Below are 19050 nucleotides of genomic sequence, written 5' to 3' on the forward strand. Positions count from 1 at the left end.
CGCCAGCCAGTGAGCTTCAAGCTGAACGGTGTCTCGACCTCCTCCACGTTCCATGGCGTCCGCTTGACCTTTTTTGTACTTGCTGTTGATATGACTTGTATCCGCCGACTGGCGGCCGAAGGCCACCAGTGGCAGTCCCAATCGATTTCTTTCTCTCTCCCTTCGGAAAGTCCGTGCGAGCACCATGGCAGTCCAATCCCGAATCTCCCGACTCACCCGCGAGGATCCACAACTCGACTCGCGATGTGAGTTCCAAGCCGGGCATTGGGTTGCAAGACAGCGCTAACAGAAGTGAATCAGGGTGGGAACCGGGTGAGGGGCGAAATCATAAGAAGTGGAGGTGTATCGCGTGCAGAACCCCGAACTGGTACAGCTTTGGGCATGCTCGTAGACATGAGGGAACGGATACCCACCAAGGTGCGATTGAGCGTCACATTCGAACGGCTTCGCGTATCGCGTCAACAAGTACCGCGCTGCCACCGCCCCTCGGAGTAAGCGTTGAGACAGTCGTTGGGCCCCTAGCCAGGGTACTCCAGGATGTCGGCACCGCGATAGACGAGGCAACGCCGTACTCACCTGATGAACAAGACTCTGGCCGTGCAGAGGTCTCGCCGGACAACCTGCAGATCGACTGGGACACGATATCTCATGAGCTCGGCGGGTCAATTGAACCTACACGGACGCAGGCGGCACTGTCTTCGCTCACCGCGAGGCTTGAGGGATGGCTTGTTGGGGAGTACGGGGACTCCGACTCAGACGTGGAGGCGGTAGAGTGCTCGGATGAGGATAATCCTCACCTGGCAATGGAAGACGAGTTCGGTACGGAACCTCAGGCTTGGCGTTGTGGTAGTGCACCTTGATCACTCACAATGCTACAGACCCACTCGCTTCAGGGACAAGGCGTTCACGCAATGCGCCGGCAGATCCTGAGTGGTACCCATGGCCCGATAAGCAGGTGAGTAGCTGTGTATTCATGACAATTCGCAATGTCACTATGTTATTAACTCTGAGCCTCCTTTCAGACGTGCGTGCTGGATATCCTGCGACACCTGCCGCGATCGCTTTTTTCGGACCACCAGATGCAGATAATCCTGTGGGCTATGGACGTCCTCGGGGTCGATCAACGCCCGTCGCTTTTCGTGCTGAAGACGTTGGATGACATGCTGCAGACATTGTGCGGCATTGGGTCGATCCGCCACAAGGGCCCGCTCGGGCATGTGTACTACGTTAATGCGTTAGAGAGCCTCCTTGCACAGGTCAGTCAGACATCAATAATCGCGTCGAGTCGCTGTTGTTGAAAGAGAGATGCAGGAGATGGCAAATCCCCGTATCCGTCCTCATCTGCGGTTCTACCCAGAGGATGCGGGGCAGAAGCTCAAGGAGTGCTGGCAGGCATCACGATGGCTCCATGAGCTCTCACCAGACATCGCGACCCCGATGGTTCGAGTCGGCTCTCAAGACTACTATGTCTATGAGCCAGCGAAGTTGATAGATGGCCAGGTCATCATTCCGTTCCGATGGTACACACGCGCAAGTGCATCCGGCTCGGGCGTGCAGGTGCTGTTTGGGGAGGGATGGAGAACCCATGCCGTTACATTCCATGATGGCACTCGGAGCTACGTTGTTCATGAGTTTGAGCATGTCCGATTCACGACTACATCGCTCTCACTGTCTTTTCCGGCTCTGCTCGAGACACATGCAACCGATCGTTCGCCCGATCCCCGCAGGATTCTTGGTATGTGAACGAGTATTATACTGCGCTGATGCTGGTGTTGACTCTGATTGGATTTTGGCAGGCCGGAAACTTTCCATAGGAGACAATGGTATTCACCCATGGACATATACGAACCCAGCATGCGGTAACCCCTGGCGCGCACGAGCGATGAAAAACAACAGATGCCATCGCGTGGTCGCGTTTCCCATGTGGCTCTATTGTGACGACACATCGGGAAACATGTCCAAGAAATGGAACAAGCATAACTCCTGGCTGTTCACTGCTGCTGGGCTGCCACGCGAGCTCGCCCAACAGGAGGCCAATGTTCACTTCCTCTCGACCTCAAACACCGCCCCTCCCCTCGAGATGCTACATGGTATCGTCGGGGATCTTGAGTAAGTCGTTACTGGCCTTGGTACTTCCCTACTCACTCTGACACTGTATTGTGTGCAGAAGAGGTCAGAACGATGGGTTCTGGGCATGGGATGTGGCCGAAAAGGAGATGGTGCTTGTCATCCCTGTGGTCCTTGCAATTCTAGGTGACAACCCGATGCAAAGCGAGCTTGCATGCCATATTGGGCTTGCGGGCAAATTTTTCTGTCGGAATTGCATGGTGTACGGGCATGAGGCTGCTGATAATCCAACTGACACTACAGGTACTACAGGTCTTGGCAAGTCCGAAGCCAGCGCAAGTCGAGCTGGCTCTGTCGCTTCAGATAATTCTGCTGATTCACAGAGCTCGGAGAAGAAGAAAGGGAAGCGGAAGGAGACGATGCAGGAGCTTGTAGATCGAGCACGTCGCTTTCTAGGGGTAGGTCTTTCTGTTCGGACATCTCTCACCGGCACAGTATGTTTATGTTGATGAGCATTCCTATGGTATTGATAGTTCAATGAGCCACGAACAAAGGACGCAACTCTACGCACCCTGCAAGAGATCTTTCAAGATGCCTCTACAGTTGGCGGAATGACACGGTCGAAAAAATTGAAGACAAACACCGGCGTGAAGGACACCTTTCAGGAGTTCTTCAGTGAACGCCTGTTTGCATATGGGCGCACTCTCAAGGGCTCTCGGAGTGAGAAGCAGTCGCTGTTGGATATGTTCGTAAGGACTGAGCTTCCGAACAATGTTATAAGCCCAGTATGGCGAATCAAAGGTGCGTTGAATATTTGAATTACTTCTGTCTTTATCTCACAACAATGTGAACAGATCTCGACCCACACCAGGACACTCCCGTCGAGATCCTTCATGTCGTACTGCTAGGATTTCTCAAGTACTTCTGGCGCGATGCGGTTGCACGTCTCTCGGATGGACAGAAGAAGCTTCTGAAGACACGATTGTCCTCTCTCGACGTCTCAGGCTTAGGCTTTGCACCTCTCAGCGGAGAGACATTGGTCACATATGCCGGCTCACTAACAGGTCGCGACTTCCGGGCAATCAGCCAGGTTGCACCCTTTGTACTCTATGATCTCGTTCCAAAGGTGTGTTACGCCTCATGGGTGGCCCTGTCTGCATTGGTGCCTTTGATATGGCAACCTGAAATTGACGACCTTGAAGCTCATCTTGTGCGTTATCTTCAGTACTGCTGTCACTACGATATGGGCTCTGATTAATCCTGATATCTTAGAACCGCCTTCAGCGAGCAATCGACTATTTCCTGGACTGTACCGCCCGATGGACGCCTCGCTGGTTCAACAAGCCGAAGTTCCACATACTAAGACACCTTGTCCCTCACATTCGCCGGTTCGGGCCCGCTGTTCTCTTCGCGACTGAAGGGTTCGAGTCTTTCAATGCGGTCGTTAGAGGGAAGAGTGTACACAGCAATAGGCAAGCTCCCTCTCGCGACATCGCACGGGCATTTGCTCGTGCGAACCGCAACCGTCATCTGCTCAGTGGTGGAGCTTTTCTGGACCCAGAACTGAGTCGTGCAAACTCGATTTCAGCGACATCAAACTACGACGACAACCCTGAGGCATGGCGGACTGCAGGACCTCTTCCTCTGGCTCTAGCATTGCAGCCACGATTTGGAACTGAAGATGTCATACGTTCGATGCTCCCGGACGAGCGCTGTCTACAGCCCAATATACCTGGTAAGGCGGACGACCTGGAACCCATTAATCACGGTATTCTGACCGCTCAAAATGGTCACAGGAACCTGCAAGCTCACCTCTAATGTGCTTATCAAGTTCGGAACCACTCTGACTGCTGCGCACACTCAAGGACAGTCCGACTCTCTCTGCTCTGAACATCACCTGGTCTCGAAGTGTGCGAGCGTGGTTGGGAGGGAGGGAGAGCCTCTCCAGCCTGGGAATTGGGTTCTCGTCCACAGCACACAGACTGCAGGACGTTTCGGTCCCCTTACCATCGGACATATCAACGAGATCCTGCAGCTCGATCGCTCCGAGGCCGCGCAGGAAAACCGCGCAGACATTGCTCTACTAGAGCAGTACAGATGTGTTGGATTTGATGACACGTACGGTCTGCCCCGACTTCAGTCTGCTGGTTGGCTAACTGCAGATCCGAAGGTATGATTTCAAAATTATATACCATGGTTTGGCTGAGTCGCTAACATACTGCTATCTCAGACCATTATCTGTGCGGTCAACGTGCAGCACAACTGCGCAGCGCACATGTGCACAGACAACGCACGCAACCCGCGATTCAGCGAGCGAGAACGCATAGCCAGCCAGCCAGCCATGTTGCATCGGGAGCCCGCTGACCGACTTCTGAATACGAACCAGATGCGTAATGCGCGATACGTCCAACAGCTGCGCTTGGAGCGCGAGCCGCTAGACCGAGAGAACGCAATCCTCACAGGAGCTCAGGCCGAGATCGATGGTCAGAAAGCACAGGATTCCCAATGCAAACAGTCCCGATCTGTGCGCGGTAGTGTGCATTTAGATGAACGTCTACGAGGGCATCGAGGGCAATGACTCCAGGCGATCGTGTTGCTCTTGTCAGTCCCCTGGCTACACCGACCTGAGCCCTGCATCAGCCGCAGTCAACCTCCTGGTTCAACGCGACATTGTTCAGCCCTTACTCAAGGCGTGGCGCAACCCCACCATGGCGAAGAGTCAAGACCTTCTTGCTATCGGCGCGCTCACCGCAGCGCAATGTCCCGCCTCCATCTTGACTGTCTTCGACTTCTTACATATTTTCGCACCTCCTTGACATCCTAATAATTCGTACTGTACATCTTGTACAGTGCCTATGTACTGTACAATCGGTACACAACCCTGCCCATCTCCCCCTTCCACCTTGCGCGCTTCCGTGATCGCGTGTCGCCCATTGCAGCCGAAATAGCGCTGGTTGCACTTCTTGTTCCCGCCCTTCAGCCACTCTTTCGACAGACCTTTGCCCTTCTCCACACCCACTCCTTGTCCCCCTCTCTCCCCTCTCACAAGACCCGCAATGCCCAACCCGTGTACGACATGCCCAGATGACCCCGCAGCTACCGCCAACTTCCACACTCTTTGCCGTGGCTTTCTCCGTCCTCTTCCCTCTCTGGGGCTCTCCATACCCCCCCCCCTCTCCTTCGTCGCCCATCGACACCCATGTTCAAGTTACTCAAAGCACACACCGCTCTCTCTGCTGCCTCGCCACGCTCACAAGTTGCCCGGGTCCTCCAGTCGATCACAGATGGCAAGCCCCCCGGCGCATTACGTCCCCCTATCCATCTAGGGCTCACTCCGCGTGTTGATAGCCCCTCCGCTCATGATTGGTGATGCAAAACGCTGCGAGCTGATCCCGACAATTCTCGACGACCTCTCCAAGCCAGCGCACACGGCGGCAAGAAGAGCAGGCTCTCCTCCAAAGGTGCGTCATTGAACGTATTCTCTTCGCTGTTGGGCGCGTCCCAACCGAGCGCATTCAATCCGCTGCATATAGATGCCGCCCCCGCCCTCCAGGCTGTAAAGTCCCTTGGCAAGAACCCCCCGGCTCCGAGCTCATCGTGACCTCTGCGAACCTGTCCGTGCTGCTCTCGCTGTACAAGCATGTCCCAGACGCGTCCAACGAGGCACTTCGGTGTATCGCGAACGCAACGCTTCTTGTCGACAGGGCCCATGTCACGTTCATCAACAAGCAGGTTTCCGGCGGCGACTTCGCAGTCGAGTTGCTCGAGGTAGGTGCTTCTTGCACACTGGTTTATGTACGTCGTGTCAATGTGCCCTTCACCGTCTTCTAGAAGACGACTACTCCCGAACGCATCTTCCTTGTGCCTCGCATCCTCTTCCTTTCCACCGTGTCCCGATTCCAAGCAAGCACGTTCATCAGGTCTCTTGTCGAGTCCAAGTCACCGTGTATCACCGAGGTGATTGGCAAGCAAGTTGACCTGCTGTCGAGAGCCATTCTCTCCGGCACGAAACTTGCATGCGAAGCCATGACCGACCTATCGAACTTCACCTTTCATCTGTTGCTACACTATCCCAAGGTGCGTACAGGAACTCGTTATCCAGCTGTATGTGTGCTCACTTGTGTTTACCTTCCTGACGCGTCAGCTGCTCCGCACGTTCAATACCCTTTCACCACACTTCTCTGTGTTGATCGCGGCACCCATGTCATCCACGCGCTGATCACGATACCCGTGTCGTCCTCGATTCCAGGGTGTCTAGTTGCCACCCGCCTGCACGTCTCCAGTCCCCATGTCAAAGCGCATCTGGCTGTGCTCATCACCGTGACGAAGCTCTGCATCATGGACGAGGGCTCCCGGAGATGCATGCAATATTGGAACATACCAGACGCGCCCTCCCCCGACAAGCCCGCTGGAGGGCACGCTCGCGACCCGCCCTGGAAATATGTACACCGCTCATGTAACTATTGACTAGCTTAGAGTTCAAATATGACAACGTTCAGATTCGACATCGCCGACTGCGCAGCACCATCCTGAGTCGACTTCAAGTATTTCAGCCTTGCCTTGATATCTTCGTCTCTCAGCTGTCAGTGCGACCCACAGTCCTTCGCAGATATTCAAGACTTTCAGCACTTGTTTCTTCATGCTCTAGACGGCGGCGACAAAGGCAGTCTCTTCGCTGCTATGCGGCGCACAAGAGTACGTTACTGGGAGGCACACCCTGCCGGGCCTTCCCCTGCGTAACCTCTCTCCTCTCTCAGTCCTGCTCAACTCATCTCATGCCCGTCTCGTCAGATCATTGCACATATCGGCTCTCGTTCCAGGTCCCAGTCCATAGCGGCGGGTGCGTCCATTCTTGACCGTGTTGCGCCACATAGATACGGTCACGTTACTCACCGATCGCGTTTTGTTGAAAGCATTCAACAAAACCTCGATTGCGTCGCGTCACTATATAAGCATGTGTCGTCTCGGTGTATTTAAGGCTGCACCATCCGCTAATTTTCCCCCAGTCCACCACATCTCCCCTCGTTCTCAACAGCTCTACACCACTGCTCCAACTCAGCGGTCCTACAGAGTCGTCACCACCACCATGTCTTTCACATACGACGCCTCCATCTCTATGACCTCCAATGCCTCTGTGCATGAGGATCCTGTTGCCCAAGCTACCGCTCGGACTCGGCAATGGTGCGAGCGTGTCGCGCAGGCCAATGGCCTCGATGCGGAACAACTCGACGACCTCAAGTCCTTGGTCAATGTGAGCGTAGTCGTCTTCAACTCGACCGTCGCTCCGCTCTGCTAACCTAGCTGAATATTTCTCAGCTTGCATCCGGTCAGGACGACAGCATTATCCGGCTTTTTATTTGGCAGCAAGCTACGCAATACCGCATACTCAATCACGTCCTGAAGAAGTACGTCGACCTCGACCGCTTCATGCGACTTCTTCGCGATGTAGAGAACCATCTTGGGACCGCATGGGTTGTCCCTCCAGAGCTCAAGGTGAGTAGTACTACTACAACGATCTACATCTCCTGACCTCTCGTTCAGGTTATTGTCAAGGTTGAAACACGGGATATCATAGTAGAACACGATCAGCCCGCATACACCACCATTCATATGGACGTTATGGTACAGTCCTCCGTACATCTTCGTGATTCATGCTAACCACATTATCAGGCATATCTTCGTCTTCACAAGGAACGGCTGGACATCAAGGATGTCTTCGGCAATCCATCCCGCGAGGCACTCCTAAATGCCTATGTCAAGAAAGCGGCGTCGAATGCTCGGACGTCCTTGCGTGAGGCGGTGAGGACACTCCAAGTTCTTACATGCATCAAGCAATGTATTGACCTCGCCTATTTACAGCTAATCCTCAGTGTTTGCGGAAAGGGCAAGAAGTCCCTCGAAGACGCGACCTGGGATATCATGGGTCGCTTCAAGAAGGGGGGTGCTGGGACGAATCTGAAGACTGAGTATCAGATCCGCATTGCGCTACTTGTAAGTCTATCTCCCCCTTCCTTGGCATTTAGGCTGAGCTTTATACAGCGTCGCTGGACGTATGAGGAGCTATTCCAGACCATGCAGCCCGTAGAGCCCGCAACACCGCATATTGCTCAAGATGGTCCGGACCCCGATGGCAACGGTCCCGCATCGCTCTCGGACCTCCTGGCTGATGATGCGACTGCCCCTCCCCCCAAGAAGCGCCAGCGCGAAGATGAAGAGACGGTTTTGAAGCCCACGGTTGGCAAGGTTCCGAAAGGTGAGGACTTCTGGTCCAAGATCGATCGCCGAATCGACTTTACTGTTGCAAGCTGGGGAAACAATTTGAAGGACCCTCAGTGGCGCTCGTAAGTCACACATGCCGATTTCCTGCAGAAGAGAAAATTGATTGGTTTGACAGCTACATTGATGACACCGTCGCGCGCGATCGGCGTGTCTTTGGCCGCTGCACCAGCGGAGTTCTCCCGCCCATCCCCATGCAAGTCACGCCTCCGCCGGCAACATCTCTCTCTACCCCGGCCAGCACTCAGGTGACCGCCACTGCTCCTCCTACTCCACTTAGCCTCAGTACTCCTACGCATACCTTTTCGAATCCCGGTACGTCCAATATCACGGAGCACGCGGACGAGGATCAGGTCGCTTTCTCGCCTGCCAGCACCCCTTCCCGTGCCTCTCTCTGGAGTTGAAGTACGGGAACAGGTACTCCTCTGCACTCTCAGTACAATGTATAATACATAGAGAATTGCATGTCTATTGAATATAGCCAATAAAGACCGTGGTGCGCGAGACCAGCACACGGAGATCTTTGCGTTGCGTATGATGTGACAGTTGTGACAGTCGTGACCATTGCGCAACCTGCCGGCGCCAACGCCATGTTGAACTTTGCACTCGAACATCAACATCCTCCGTCCAAACTTGTGCCCACCGTTTATCTCTTCAACCGGCACATCTGTTGGTAAGGTTTGTGTTCTTGTCGCTTTCATTCCTTTGGCACTCTTGTACTCACAATCCTGTGCAGCCCTTCCTCCTCGCTCCCAGCCCCTATTCCGGTCAAGTTCTGTCGCTCGTGCATTTGAGTGGATGCCGCTGGAGAATTAGGGCACATTGGCTGCAGGTGAGCCCATTGCTTTCCTTCAATACCTTCAATCATCCAACAACGCGAGCGTATGAAGCATGAGTACACAGTCGAGTGCACGACCAGCAGGTCGCGCATCGCGTTCCGTGAGACGGTCACCCAGCGTGCGGACTTCTTCTGCATGCACAAGAAGCAGTCTGGCGGTGCGGGTCAGTACGCGCGTGTGATCAGCTTTGTCGAGCCGATGGAGATGAACGAGGAGACCGGCAAGGACACCGAGTTCGTCAACCGACTTATGGTTGGCAACGTTCTGTCCAACTGCAGCCCTGCTAGCGAGAAGGTGCGTCGCTCTGGCCAGGATGATGCATTTGTGCATCGTGTGCTCATGTTGCGATTTGTAGGGCTCCTACGAGGCACTCAAGAAGCGCTTCCTCTCCGGCACCCCTGGTTTTGAACGATGGTATCGCGTACTCGCTCAATTCTTCTGAGTTTCTCTTCTGACTCGCTACCATCAGCGCCTCTCTGGTACGTCAGCTCAGATCTTGCCTAGCCACTTCTTATGATGACGTTTCATCCCTGCTTCTGTCGATTTCTACAGCTACCTGCCCTTCGCACATCCTGTTTATCCATGTAAGTGTAGCAGTTATCGCCTCGATGCCTGCTCTCGCTGACCGTTGTACTGCCCCATAGGCTCTCGTCCGATGGTGTGTCATGCAGCTGGTACGTCCGCCTTTATTCGCCTCTCTACTGGTATGCTCACGTCACCCCATTCCGCATCCTGACCTGTCCACCACTGTACATGCTACTATCGCTCCGCTCGTCTGATAGCTCGGCTCGTCTGCAGCCAGTGCGCCAGTATCCTAAGTGAGTCCTGCGACTCACTTCTTTGTATTTCAGAGTCTAATATCGGCTTTGCAGCCAGAGCACGCTTTCACGCGTTGGGATGGCGCACACCACTCCGACTGATGTCCATTCTCATCTGTCTTAGTACTGCCCGCGATGTCATTACGGTATATTGGGAATCAAATATGTACATGCGTATAAGTATCGGAGAGGGAACCAAGGAAGGAACCGGAAGCAATGGCCCGAGTAGCGTCGGGCTGTATCGGAATATGAAGCAGACCAGGCCCCAACCTGGTCACCTGCCTGAGTAGACGTTTGCCTTCATGCCAAACGGCGGTCACCGCCCAGTGAAAATATTGATGGTCAGCTCCAGGCTGACCGATCCCAAGCGCAACATAAGCGAAATTCGTTTGGCTTGAAGTCACTCAGCGTCTAAGGTCGCTTGAAGCCAACCAAATCTTGGGCCGTGTATATAGTGTTCAGGCTGAGACCGATGACGCACGCGTTCAGAACACGAAGCCCTGCAAGCTTCGAGCCAAATCGGGGCAAGCGATTGCTGCTTCAAGGCGAGAATATTGCAATACGCCCGTCTCGACGATGACACCGGAACTGAGCGCTGAGCAGAACCATGCATGCTAGACTATCCACCACCTGTAGAACTAGTATTATCAGTCGGTAAGTCCGCGTATACCAAGTGAAAGACAACGCACACGTTTGAATTGTCCGTCATGCGACACAATCAACGGGGGCTATAGTAGCGTACGCAGAGCCTTGGGGGCATGAATAGAATGCTGCACATATGCGTACCGAAATATCGAAGCGCGCACAGCCTAAGTTGCGGCTAAGACGACCAGCGTCCTTACAGGTGAAGGACGCCCTTCCTGAGTGCTATTCCAAATACTGTACTGGTCAACACGGCATCCTGTCAATTCGGAGCGCACCAAACTTCCCGCTGAATGATCTCTCCGGTAGCCAACAGTAGCTTTCCATCGGGCCAGGGTCCTCATAAAGCCATCTGCCGATATAATGAGCATGCCGCCACCCACGGTATATAGCAACGCCTGTTATCACGACCTCGCCGATCTCTGGGAAGTCGTGGGCGCAGAGCGGAATGTCGGGCGATGTCCGTCAAGACACACACCAAGTGGACATCTGAGACATGGATATGCACCAGTGGCCCGAGCAAGTTGACAGTGATTCCACAGGTGCCACGGCCGAGGAAATCGGTCGGTGAGAGAAGGCGTCTGGAGTCGAACACCCCGGCCCCGGTTCTCGAAGATTGAGTTCACTTTGCGCTGGTGCTTCCTACGTCCGTGCCGGTGATAGGGCGATCGTCACATGGTGCGCAGCAACTCTCGAATCGGAAGAAGCGCACCTGGTATACACAAGATTGACACACCCTCCGTTCGCAGCAATTCCCGCACCCAGACGTCGAGATGCCTGGCGGCGTCTCGTATGTTGTAGGTCCAAGTAAGGCCAGCGGTCGCATTCAGCATCTCGCCTAGTACCCGAGCAAGAACGGCAACGAGCGACCCGTCCCCGCGACCGCATAGCTCTTACCGCGTGCCTACAATCAGATCTGAGATATAGCAGGTCCAATGGAAGCATGCTTGAGCTCGCTTCTGGCAGCTCGCGAGTGTCCTCCGGCAGCGGGGCACAATGCCGCCCCCAGCGTCCCCTTTCTTTATAACTCCCCACAAAGGAAGAACATGTCGGACGCCCCGCACGCACACCTCCACTGCCAGGTTCGCGCACGATGGACCCGCCTCGCAGCAGCCAGGACTCCAGCACCCAGTCTGCCCCCGGCGAGCCACCACACGGTGGCCACGAGGACTCCCCGCCCACAGTCCTTCATACCGCATCCTTCAGGAAGCCCGTCCCTCTGGTCCCTATCGCTATGCCCTCCCCGACCACGTCGCGAGAGGCCCTCAGCTCCTCTCCTGCGCCACAGACTCCTCCGCTCTTCCCTGTGCCTTCGAACATTAGCTACGCGCAGCCGACATCAGCCACGCAGACGACGAGCAACGCAGTGGCAGGGCCATCTCGGCTACCGCAGCCTACGCAGAGCCTGATCCAGGAGTCGGACGAGGAGGAGAAGCACGAGACGGGCTCGTCTGGCCCGGAAGGCGGCCGCCAGCCGAGCATCTACAGCAGGAGCGGGAATGGGAACGGCAACGGGGGTGGAAACGGACACTACGGTCCCAGCAATCGCAGTGCAAGCCTCCGCCGCCCCGATCGCGCCGCGAGCTACCACGGAACGGTGCGCATGCCAGAGGGCCGCTACCCCGTACCCCTCCCAAGGACTATGCCCGCCACTCCAACCGGCATGGACCCGGTGCATTATGGCGCAGAGCTCAATCCAGAAGCGATGATGTCGAGACAGTCGCAGCCGCGCATCGACTGGATCGTGCCAAATGTGCCCACCATGGGCCAGAACCCGGTGAACAGGAGAATGTCTCAAGTGACAACGATTGTCGCCGAGAAGACCGTGGGGGAGCGGATCGAGCCTACGCTGGAGGCTGCCAGAGAGGAAAAAGTGAAGGCGGAAGGACGAGGTACGATCAGTCCGGGCTTAGAGGGATCGCGCATTGACAATCAATGCATCCGCATTCTTATAGCGAGGGTGCATAGTTATGCTCTGAACGTCGCTATAGGCGCACAGGTCATTCTCGGGGCACTTACCACCGGTGTCGCTGCAGCCACATCAGGACGACAGGTGAGTATTGCGTACAATTCAATTTCGAGGTCGCGTAACTCACCTGTCCCTGCACCATGTCAACAGACGTCCATCGCAACATCAGTCCTCGGCGGCATGTCGACTCTCGCCGCGTCCTACCTCGCGAAAGCGCGCGGCTCCGGAGAGCCCGAGGACTCCACTCGCAAAGCACAGGACCTCAAATCGTTCATCCGCGACTGCGAGGCGTTCAAGCTCGACCACGGGCACAAGATCGGCCCGGACCACGACGACATGATCAATCGCTACCGGCGGCGGTTCGAGGAGATCATGGGGAACGAGTTCGAGGGGGTGGGCGACGACATGAAAGTGCAAAGGAAGCAGAGGGAGAAGCTGAATGACTCGCCTGTTTGATACCCACTTCTGAGGCTGCAGGATGCCTGCTGCCTGCCTCCTGCTGCTGCTGCTGCTGCTGCGCGGCCGGCCTTGCTGGGCGGATCGATGGTCGACAACGCGGGAGACACGCTCGTTTACCTACAAGTTACGTGAGATGACTATCTCTGTGGATTTGCATGTGGTGACCCCGATGTTTACCCTGGACTTTCTTATTGCATCAACGTTATGAGTAGTTGTACAACGTAATGTTCCAAACCCGTACTTACCTTGTACACGTAGTAGTACCCATGGGCGAGGGCAAGATGTCGAACGCAGATACTGTTGCATCACGCATTCTTCAGAGTCGTGCTCAACGACCGCGTCCTTTGAGTCACTACCCTTCTCCTCCACCATTGGTAGTTCAGGAGAGGCAAACTGACGTTGTGGATCAGATCTTCAGACCCCCAGGGCTGTGAATTGAGCAGGTTGACACGGTCACGTGCCAAACACGGTCTCAAACGCGGATGTCTAATGAGCTTGCCCCACCTCTGCGCCGCTGTACCTATGCTACATATCCACTTGTATCGAAGTCGACACGGCGAAGAATATTGCACGGTGATCTGTTCCCGTGAGTGAGCACGCTAGCACTGTAGAAGCCGACCATGCTTACCAAGGAGCTTGCTTACTACGCCTGGCAACAAAGTTCGAAATTGCGTCAAGGAGGCAACTGAAGGGTACATACGGGCTCATTCCATGTTAGTCATGGCCTCGGAGATGGGACGAGAGGGGACGAGTGAGGCGTGCTTGTGCCAAACTGGCAGACAACCGCATGGTCCACAGTTGGAAAGAACAAACGTCTCGATGTGAAGTAGGCAGTCACTTAGTCAGGTTTGTCGAGGAACTCCTGTCTGGAGTGAGTTCAAAGAAGCCCGTTCATGAGAGACCTAGCCTCCAACGAAAGCTTATCTTGTAATAGACGGAGTTGCAGAGAGAGATGAGACCGAGGATTTGCCGCGAGGATCGATGGTCTAGATTGGTAAGCGACATACGTAAAAGGCAGGCACCGTCACCTCCTCCGCACCTTCCCCACCGTTCTCCGTGCTTTCTCAGCGGTGAAGAAGATATGATGGACCCGTATATCTTGCGTCTATCTACAAATTTTCATCAGGGAGCCCGCTGATAGGTCAGCCAACAGCAAGCGCACGGCAGAGAGGTGTTTGAAACGTCTTCGATGACTCCGAACGGAGAACCGCTCGGGAGATGGGATGGGTGCAGGGCGCCGGCGCATGCGAAGGTATAAGATGGCTACAGCTCAGGATTGGCGAATCTTCGTCCACGATTGTTCACGACCACTCACACTCTCTGTACAACAGATACAGGCCTTCCGGCCACCGCTCTTTGGCTTGCGCCCGAGCCGTCTTCGCGTCCTTTCTCCGATCCTCAGACTCTAGTTCTGTTCTGCTCCTTAAGTTCAATATACCGATACGGCAAGAACTAGACCTCTCACCCAGATTTGACACGAGACAATCAACATGCTCGCCCCGCCTTCCGCTAAGCCAGCCGCGTTGACTGTGCTGTCCCCCGCACAGACCCTCGTCGACGGCCGCGTCCCGCAGAAGTACTCAACCGCACGCCGTTACGTGCTCCTCCTCATCTTCTGCCTCGCGCAGTTCCTCGACGCGTTCAACAACTCGGCGCTCTTCTCCGCCATCCCCGCCCTCGTCACCTCGCTCGACATGAACGAGGCCGAGTCGACGTGGATCATCAGCGCGTTCCAGCTGACCTTCGCGTCCTTCCTCCTGATCGTGAGCAGCCTTCCTCTGTCTGTGTGTTTGGACCTCCGCTGATGGGCCTTCGTACAGAGCGGGCGTATCAGCGACGTCTACAATCCAAGTGAGTTCTTCCGGTCATCTCGTGCCGTGACTCCGGACCGCTGACCCGCTCTGCAGAATTCGCGTTCATCGGCGGCGTCGCTGGGCTCGGTGTCCTCTCTATCGGCGCCGGGTTCGTGACGAGCAAGATCCCGCTCATCGTCCTGCGCGCGTTGTGCGGCATAGCCGCGTCCATGACCATCCCGTCTGCGCTGACGCTCCTCGTCAACGTCTTCACGGAACCCTCGGAGCAGGCGCGCGCCATTGGCGTGTTCGGCGGCTGCGGGGCGGTCGGGAACGGTGAGCTTTATTGGAGCTTGACGTCGTATTGCGAGATGGATGCTGAAGAGCTTGCCTTCACAGTGCTTGGACTGATCATCGGCGCCATCTTCGTCCAGTGGGCGACCTGGTCCTGGGTCTTCTGGTTCGTCGCATGCGTCAGCATGCCCATCGCGACACTGTGCATCTTCCTCATCCCTAAGCAAGAGCCGAAGGTCGCCATCCGGGGTGGTGCCAGGTGGAAGAGCCTTGACATCATGGGTGTCTCCATACTGACTGGTGAGCGTTATCCTTGCTGGGTTGCATCTGTGCTGAACGCTGAACACTCACCTCTTCCAGCTGCGCTCGTGCTCTTCATCTTCGCTGTGACATCCGGCACGACCTCGGGTTGGGGTTCCGCTGGTGTGCTCGCCCCGCTTATCATCTCGGTCTTCATGGTCGCTGGGTTCTTCTACTTCGAGACGACCATCCCCGTTGACCGCGCAGCGATCCCGCCACGCACGTGGTTCCTCCCGAACTTCCTCGTCCTCTTCTTCACCGCACTCCTGCCGTACTTCTGGTGGACGACGGTCTTCACGATCTACACGACGCTCTGGCAGGACATATGGCACTGGAGCGCCATCTCGACGGCCATTCACATGTGCGTATCTCCTTCTGTAGCCACTCGCCACAGTGATCCTAATCTATACTCACCTGCAGGATCCCTATCGGAGTCCTCGCGTTCGCCATGAGCTTCACGGGCTCGCTTTCGCGTGTCATGAACCCTAAATGGATCATTCTCTTCGGCGAAGGCCTCTGCATCATCGCGACGATCCTCTTCGCGTTCGCTGACAGCCCCGCGAAGTACTGGCCATACATCTTCCCCGCCTTCGTGCTCGGCTCCGCAGGCGCCATGCTGAGCTACACGCACACGAAGTGAGTCCTGTCTGCCAGCTCCACCCTCCATACAATGCTGGGTACTGACCTATGCGGTTTACAGCATTGCGATCTTCCGCACGAGCCCCTCGTCCATGGCGGGCACAGTCGGAGCGATCTTCAACGGCGCGCTCCAACTCGGATCCGCGATTGGCATCTCTGCGGTCGGCTCGATTGAGGCCAGCGTCGAGGCGACGCACGGTGGCCCCGAAATGTACGCCGGCCGCGCGGCGGCATTCTGGTTCCTCCTCGCCATCGTCGCAGTCGAGTTCATATCTATGCTCGTCTTCTACCGCGCCGGAAAGGAGGGCACAGTAGACGTGGACGCGGCGCTCGAACACAAAGAGAAAACGCTTGAGGACATTGAGGAAGCCGTCGTCGAGAAGCATGTCCCGCTCGACGAAAAGGGTATTGCACTTCCCCCGCCGATGATTGACGCAGAGGGCGAACGCACGCCGGCGGTAGAGCAGCCTCAGTTCGTCAAGGACAGTGACGACTTTGAGGAACATATAGAGGTTATAGAGTCACCCGTCCGGGGTGATCTGAATGTATAGAGGACCGAGGTACGGTTTGTATAGGACAAGGACATTGCTCTTTCATCCATTGGGTCTTCTTGCTTTCGCGTCATCATTTCTCTGGCTACATAGATCTCGCTTTCAGCACGTTTTCATACGATAGACTGCATGCACACGCACATATAGCCGTTAGAGTTACACCTGTATCGATAGTTCAGCATTCCTACGCTAATGATCAGCACGACATTGTTGTGAACGTTTAACGCACCTGGGAAGCATGCGACTACATCCGAAGCACTCTGTTCGTCTTGCTCGGTTGCCAGCTTATTGCCTGTCAGTGTATATGCGAGTAGAAATGGTTGGTGGTCCGGAGCAAGCCGGAGCGCTATGTAGCGCTGGTACGCTTCCGTCGACTTGAACCAGCGTCAACCACATCCCGACTTTGCTACTGACACTGACACTGAACACACCTAAGGCCGACTACGTACACATGTCTCAGACTAGTGGCGACTGTTTGCGGCCTTCGTAATATGGTAGGCAGTCTTCGCTCATGAACTCATGTCAGAGCAGATAGCCTTCCACCGCAAGTTGGACTGCTTTTGGATGCTGCGAACGACACCAGGCTTCTATCTGACCGTGGTCGAGACTTTGACGGATTGCAAGGCATGTTGTCGTTGTGCTGCTGTGTTACTATGGCTTATCCACTTCGTTCCAAGGTTGGTGGACACCTCTGCGATGTTGAGACCATCAGTGTCGCGTATGCCTAGTGAATTGTGGCAATCAGTCTCCTCGGTTCGCGACATGGCAAATACTCATATATTTTAACCTGTGTTGTCGCATGCTTCATCAAATCATTCCTCCACAACCATGCTTTCAATCTGGAGATGGGCAAAATTGTGTCCCGTTATACTCCCACTCCTCCCACAATCATTCCATCATCAGCACTGTTACCCTCCCCCTGGTGGTACAGTCCTTTAGCTTCGATCTAACCCTTCCGTGCTCACCGCTGGTGTAGCGCAGAGGTAGCCGTGTCTTGTCCACTCGATGACTCACCTAACCGGGTCTTAGGCCATGCTTGTCGGTAGGGGTGCACCGTCAGGTATGCAGCCTGATACTTGGCAACCGGACGACGATTCCTCACGGGATCACAAATAGTCGCACTTGCCCATCTCAAGCTGGCTGCGCCGGACCATATCGCTACTGAGCGTTCATCTCAGAATTCCGGAACCTTATCATCTTCCCAGATGTCGTACTTCACTGGAAGGTCCCCCTGTACCTCGGCGGGTGTCGTCGATGAAGCGAGCGCCTTGTTAGTCGCTTCGGAACGCCTGGTACGTCCTGCAATGGCTGTCAATGTAGGCACCGGCGGTCACATCTTCCTCGATAGACTATAGTGGGCTAGGTTCCGTCTTGGCAGTTTCAACTGTATGTTGCTGGCGCTGCGCTGACCCATTCGTGCGTTTCGTAGTGACACCGTCTATGACCTCGTGTCTACCTCCATACCTTCAGGCGGACCATCAATAACGCAAGACAGCGTCTCGCCGCCTCTCTCAACTACAAAAGCCACTGTTCGCGCCCTAGCACTCTCCAGAGTCAACCAACATGCAGCTCTCTCTCCCGACCATCCTCTCGTCCTGGGCCGTCCTCGCTACACTCTGCGCCTCGCAGACGGTAGTCCCCGACCATGGTACCACCACCGAGCCCAGCGACGGTGCAATCATCCCGCACGGGGACAGCTTCCCCTTCTCCTACGAGCCAGTACCCTTCGGCACGCAAGTCTGCTTCAGTGCCTACGACCCCGTCGCGATCTACTTGAGCACCGCACCTCCCACGGCCGCGGACGTCACCAGCAGCCAGAACGCTTGCGTCCTCACTGACAGCAGCTCCGTTCACGATTTCGGACACTATGTCGTTCCGCTCATCAGTCAGTACTCGTCACGGACTGGGGTACCTGTCGTGTACTGATGCCAGGCTCCAGGCAACCTTCCTCCCGTCGGCCCCGGTTTTCCTCCATTTCAGTTCCAGATGCCGACTTTGGGAGTCGCGAACGGGACCACGCTGTACCTGACCGTCCTCGAGACTATTACCAACTGCAAGGTCTGTCCTCTGCTGTTCGCCGTGCTTTGGTAACTGATGAACTTCCAGGCTGGTGGTTTCTTCTGTGGGATCGAGACTACCACTGTCGTGTACTTTGATTGACGTCAATGAGGAAGCCGCTACTCGCGGCTCTCTCATGACGGATAGCAATAACCAATGCCTTGTTGCTGTATGTCGCTTGAGATATTCCGCAGAAAGGCAACCAGCGCATGACTTCACAGTGCGACTTCGAGTTCGGACTTGGACTCAGAAGGTGCCCTCGCCACATTGGCGAGAATGGGCCTTGGAACGGAAGACACACCTCTAACGCTCTCCCAAAACGCTAAACTGATGGAACGTGTGACT

The 19050-nt window shown here is 55.4% G+C and overlaps 8 protein-coding genes across 8 annotated transcripts; all 8 read left to right on the forward strand.

The window, feature by feature from the left end:
* Nucleotides 1-454: 454 nt before the first annotated feature.
* On the forward strand, nucleotides 455-4645 carry L226DRAFT_513548 (uncharacterized protein; the record flags this gene model as incomplete). Its single annotated transcript, XM_067678372.1, has 11 exons — nucleotides 455-819; nucleotides 879-955; nucleotides 1023-1256; nucleotides 1312-1735; nucleotides 1797-2109; nucleotides 2168-2525; nucleotides 2601-2868; nucleotides 2922-3277; nucleotides 3340-3802; nucleotides 3864-4237; nucleotides 4298-4645. Exons 1-11 carry the CDS (start codon nucleotides 804-806, stop codon nucleotides 4643-4645), a joined length of 3231 nt encoding a protein of 1076 aa, XP_067531720.1. The 5' UTR covers nucleotides 455-803.
* Nucleotides 4646-5266: 621 nt separating this feature from the next.
* L226DRAFT_574158 (uncharacterized protein) lies at nucleotides 5267-6286 on the forward strand (the record flags this gene model as incomplete). Its single annotated transcript, XM_067684990.1, has 5 exons — nucleotides 5267-5433; nucleotides 5491-5528; nucleotides 5621-5835; nucleotides 5899-6144; nucleotides 6212-6286. The coding sequence occupies 5 exons, from the start codon at nucleotides 5267-5269 to the stop codon at nucleotides 6284-6286; spliced, it is 741 nt and encodes a 246-aa protein (XP_067531721.1).
* Nucleotides 6287-7153: 867 nt separating this feature from the next.
* On the forward strand, nucleotides 7154-9016 carry L226DRAFT_562460 (uncharacterized protein; the record flags this gene model as incomplete). The annotated part of the gene is made up of 9 exons (XM_067683505.1): nucleotides 7154-7318; nucleotides 7384-7560; nucleotides 7609-7689; nucleotides 7738-7866; nucleotides 7927-8058; nucleotides 8107-8408; nucleotides 8462-8658; nucleotides 8825-8839; nucleotides 8899-9016. Coding segments are annotated over 9 exons (1314 nt in total), but the record flags the coding sequence as incomplete, so codon positions are not given.
* A 272-nt stretch (nucleotides 9017-9288) lies between these two features.
* On the forward strand, nucleotides 9289-9937 carry L226DRAFT_538280 (uncharacterized protein; the record flags this gene model as incomplete). The annotated part of the gene is made up of 6 exons (XM_067681461.1): nucleotides 9289-9476; nucleotides 9538-9596; nucleotides 9652-9661; nucleotides 9735-9766; nucleotides 9827-9856; nucleotides 9918-9937. Coding segments are annotated over exons 1-5 (288 nt in total), but the record flags the coding sequence as incomplete, so codon positions are not given.
* A 1623-nt stretch (nucleotides 9938-11560) lies between these two features.
* L226DRAFT_538281 (uncharacterized protein) lies at nucleotides 11561-13381 on the forward strand. The gene is made up of 3 exons (XM_067681462.1): nucleotides 11561-12534; nucleotides 12598-12695; nucleotides 12762-13381. The coding sequence occupies exons 1-3, from the start codon at nucleotides 11736-11738 to the stop codon at nucleotides 13065-13067; spliced, it is 1203 nt and encodes a 400-aa protein (XP_067531724.1). The 5' UTR covers nucleotides 11561-11735; the 3' UTR covers nucleotides 13068-13381.
* Nucleotides 13382-14369: 988 nt separating this feature from the next.
* Nucleotides 14370-16851, forward strand: L226DRAFT_513551 (MFS general substrate transporter). Its single transcript, XM_067678373.1, has 7 exons — nucleotides 14370-14833; nucleotides 14891-14921; nucleotides 14978-15199; nucleotides 15263-15457; nucleotides 15518-15818; nucleotides 15878-16093; nucleotides 16158-16851. The coding sequence occupies exons 1-7, from the start codon at nucleotides 14561-14563 to the stop codon at nucleotides 16645-16647; spliced, it is 1728 nt and encodes a 575-aa protein (XP_067531725.1). The 5' UTR covers nucleotides 14370-14560; the 3' UTR covers nucleotides 16648-16851.
* Nucleotides 16852-17520: 669 nt separating this feature from the next.
* Nucleotides 17521-18102, forward strand: L226DRAFT_209728 (uncharacterized protein). The gene is made up of 3 exons (XM_067672901.1): nucleotides 17521-17572; nucleotides 17624-17707; nucleotides 17764-18102. Exons 2-3 carry the CDS (start codon nucleotides 17680-17682, stop codon nucleotides 18000-18002), a joined length of 267 nt encoding a protein of 88 aa, XP_067531726.1. The 5' UTR covers nucleotides 17521-17572; nucleotides 17624-17679; the 3' UTR covers nucleotides 18003-18102.
* A 108-nt stretch (nucleotides 18103-18210) lies between these two features.
* L226DRAFT_525482 (uncharacterized protein) lies at nucleotides 18211-18807 on the forward strand (the record flags this gene model as incomplete). Its single annotated transcript, XM_067678974.1, has 3 exons — nucleotides 18211-18532; nucleotides 18587-18705; nucleotides 18754-18807. 3 exons carry the CDS (start codon nucleotides 18211-18213, stop codon nucleotides 18805-18807), a joined length of 495 nt encoding a protein of 164 aa, XP_067531727.1.
* Between the last annotated feature and the right edge of the window lie 243 nt (nucleotides 18808-19050).

This window comes from Lentinus tigrinus (genome assembly GCF_003813185.1).
Source record: "Lentinus tigrinus ALCF2SS1-7 unplaced genomic scaffold L226scaffold_31, whole genome shotgun sequence".
NCBI classification, from domain to species: Eukaryota; Fungi; Basidiomycota; class Agaricomycetes; order Polyporales; family Polyporaceae; genus Lentinus; species Lentinus tigrinus.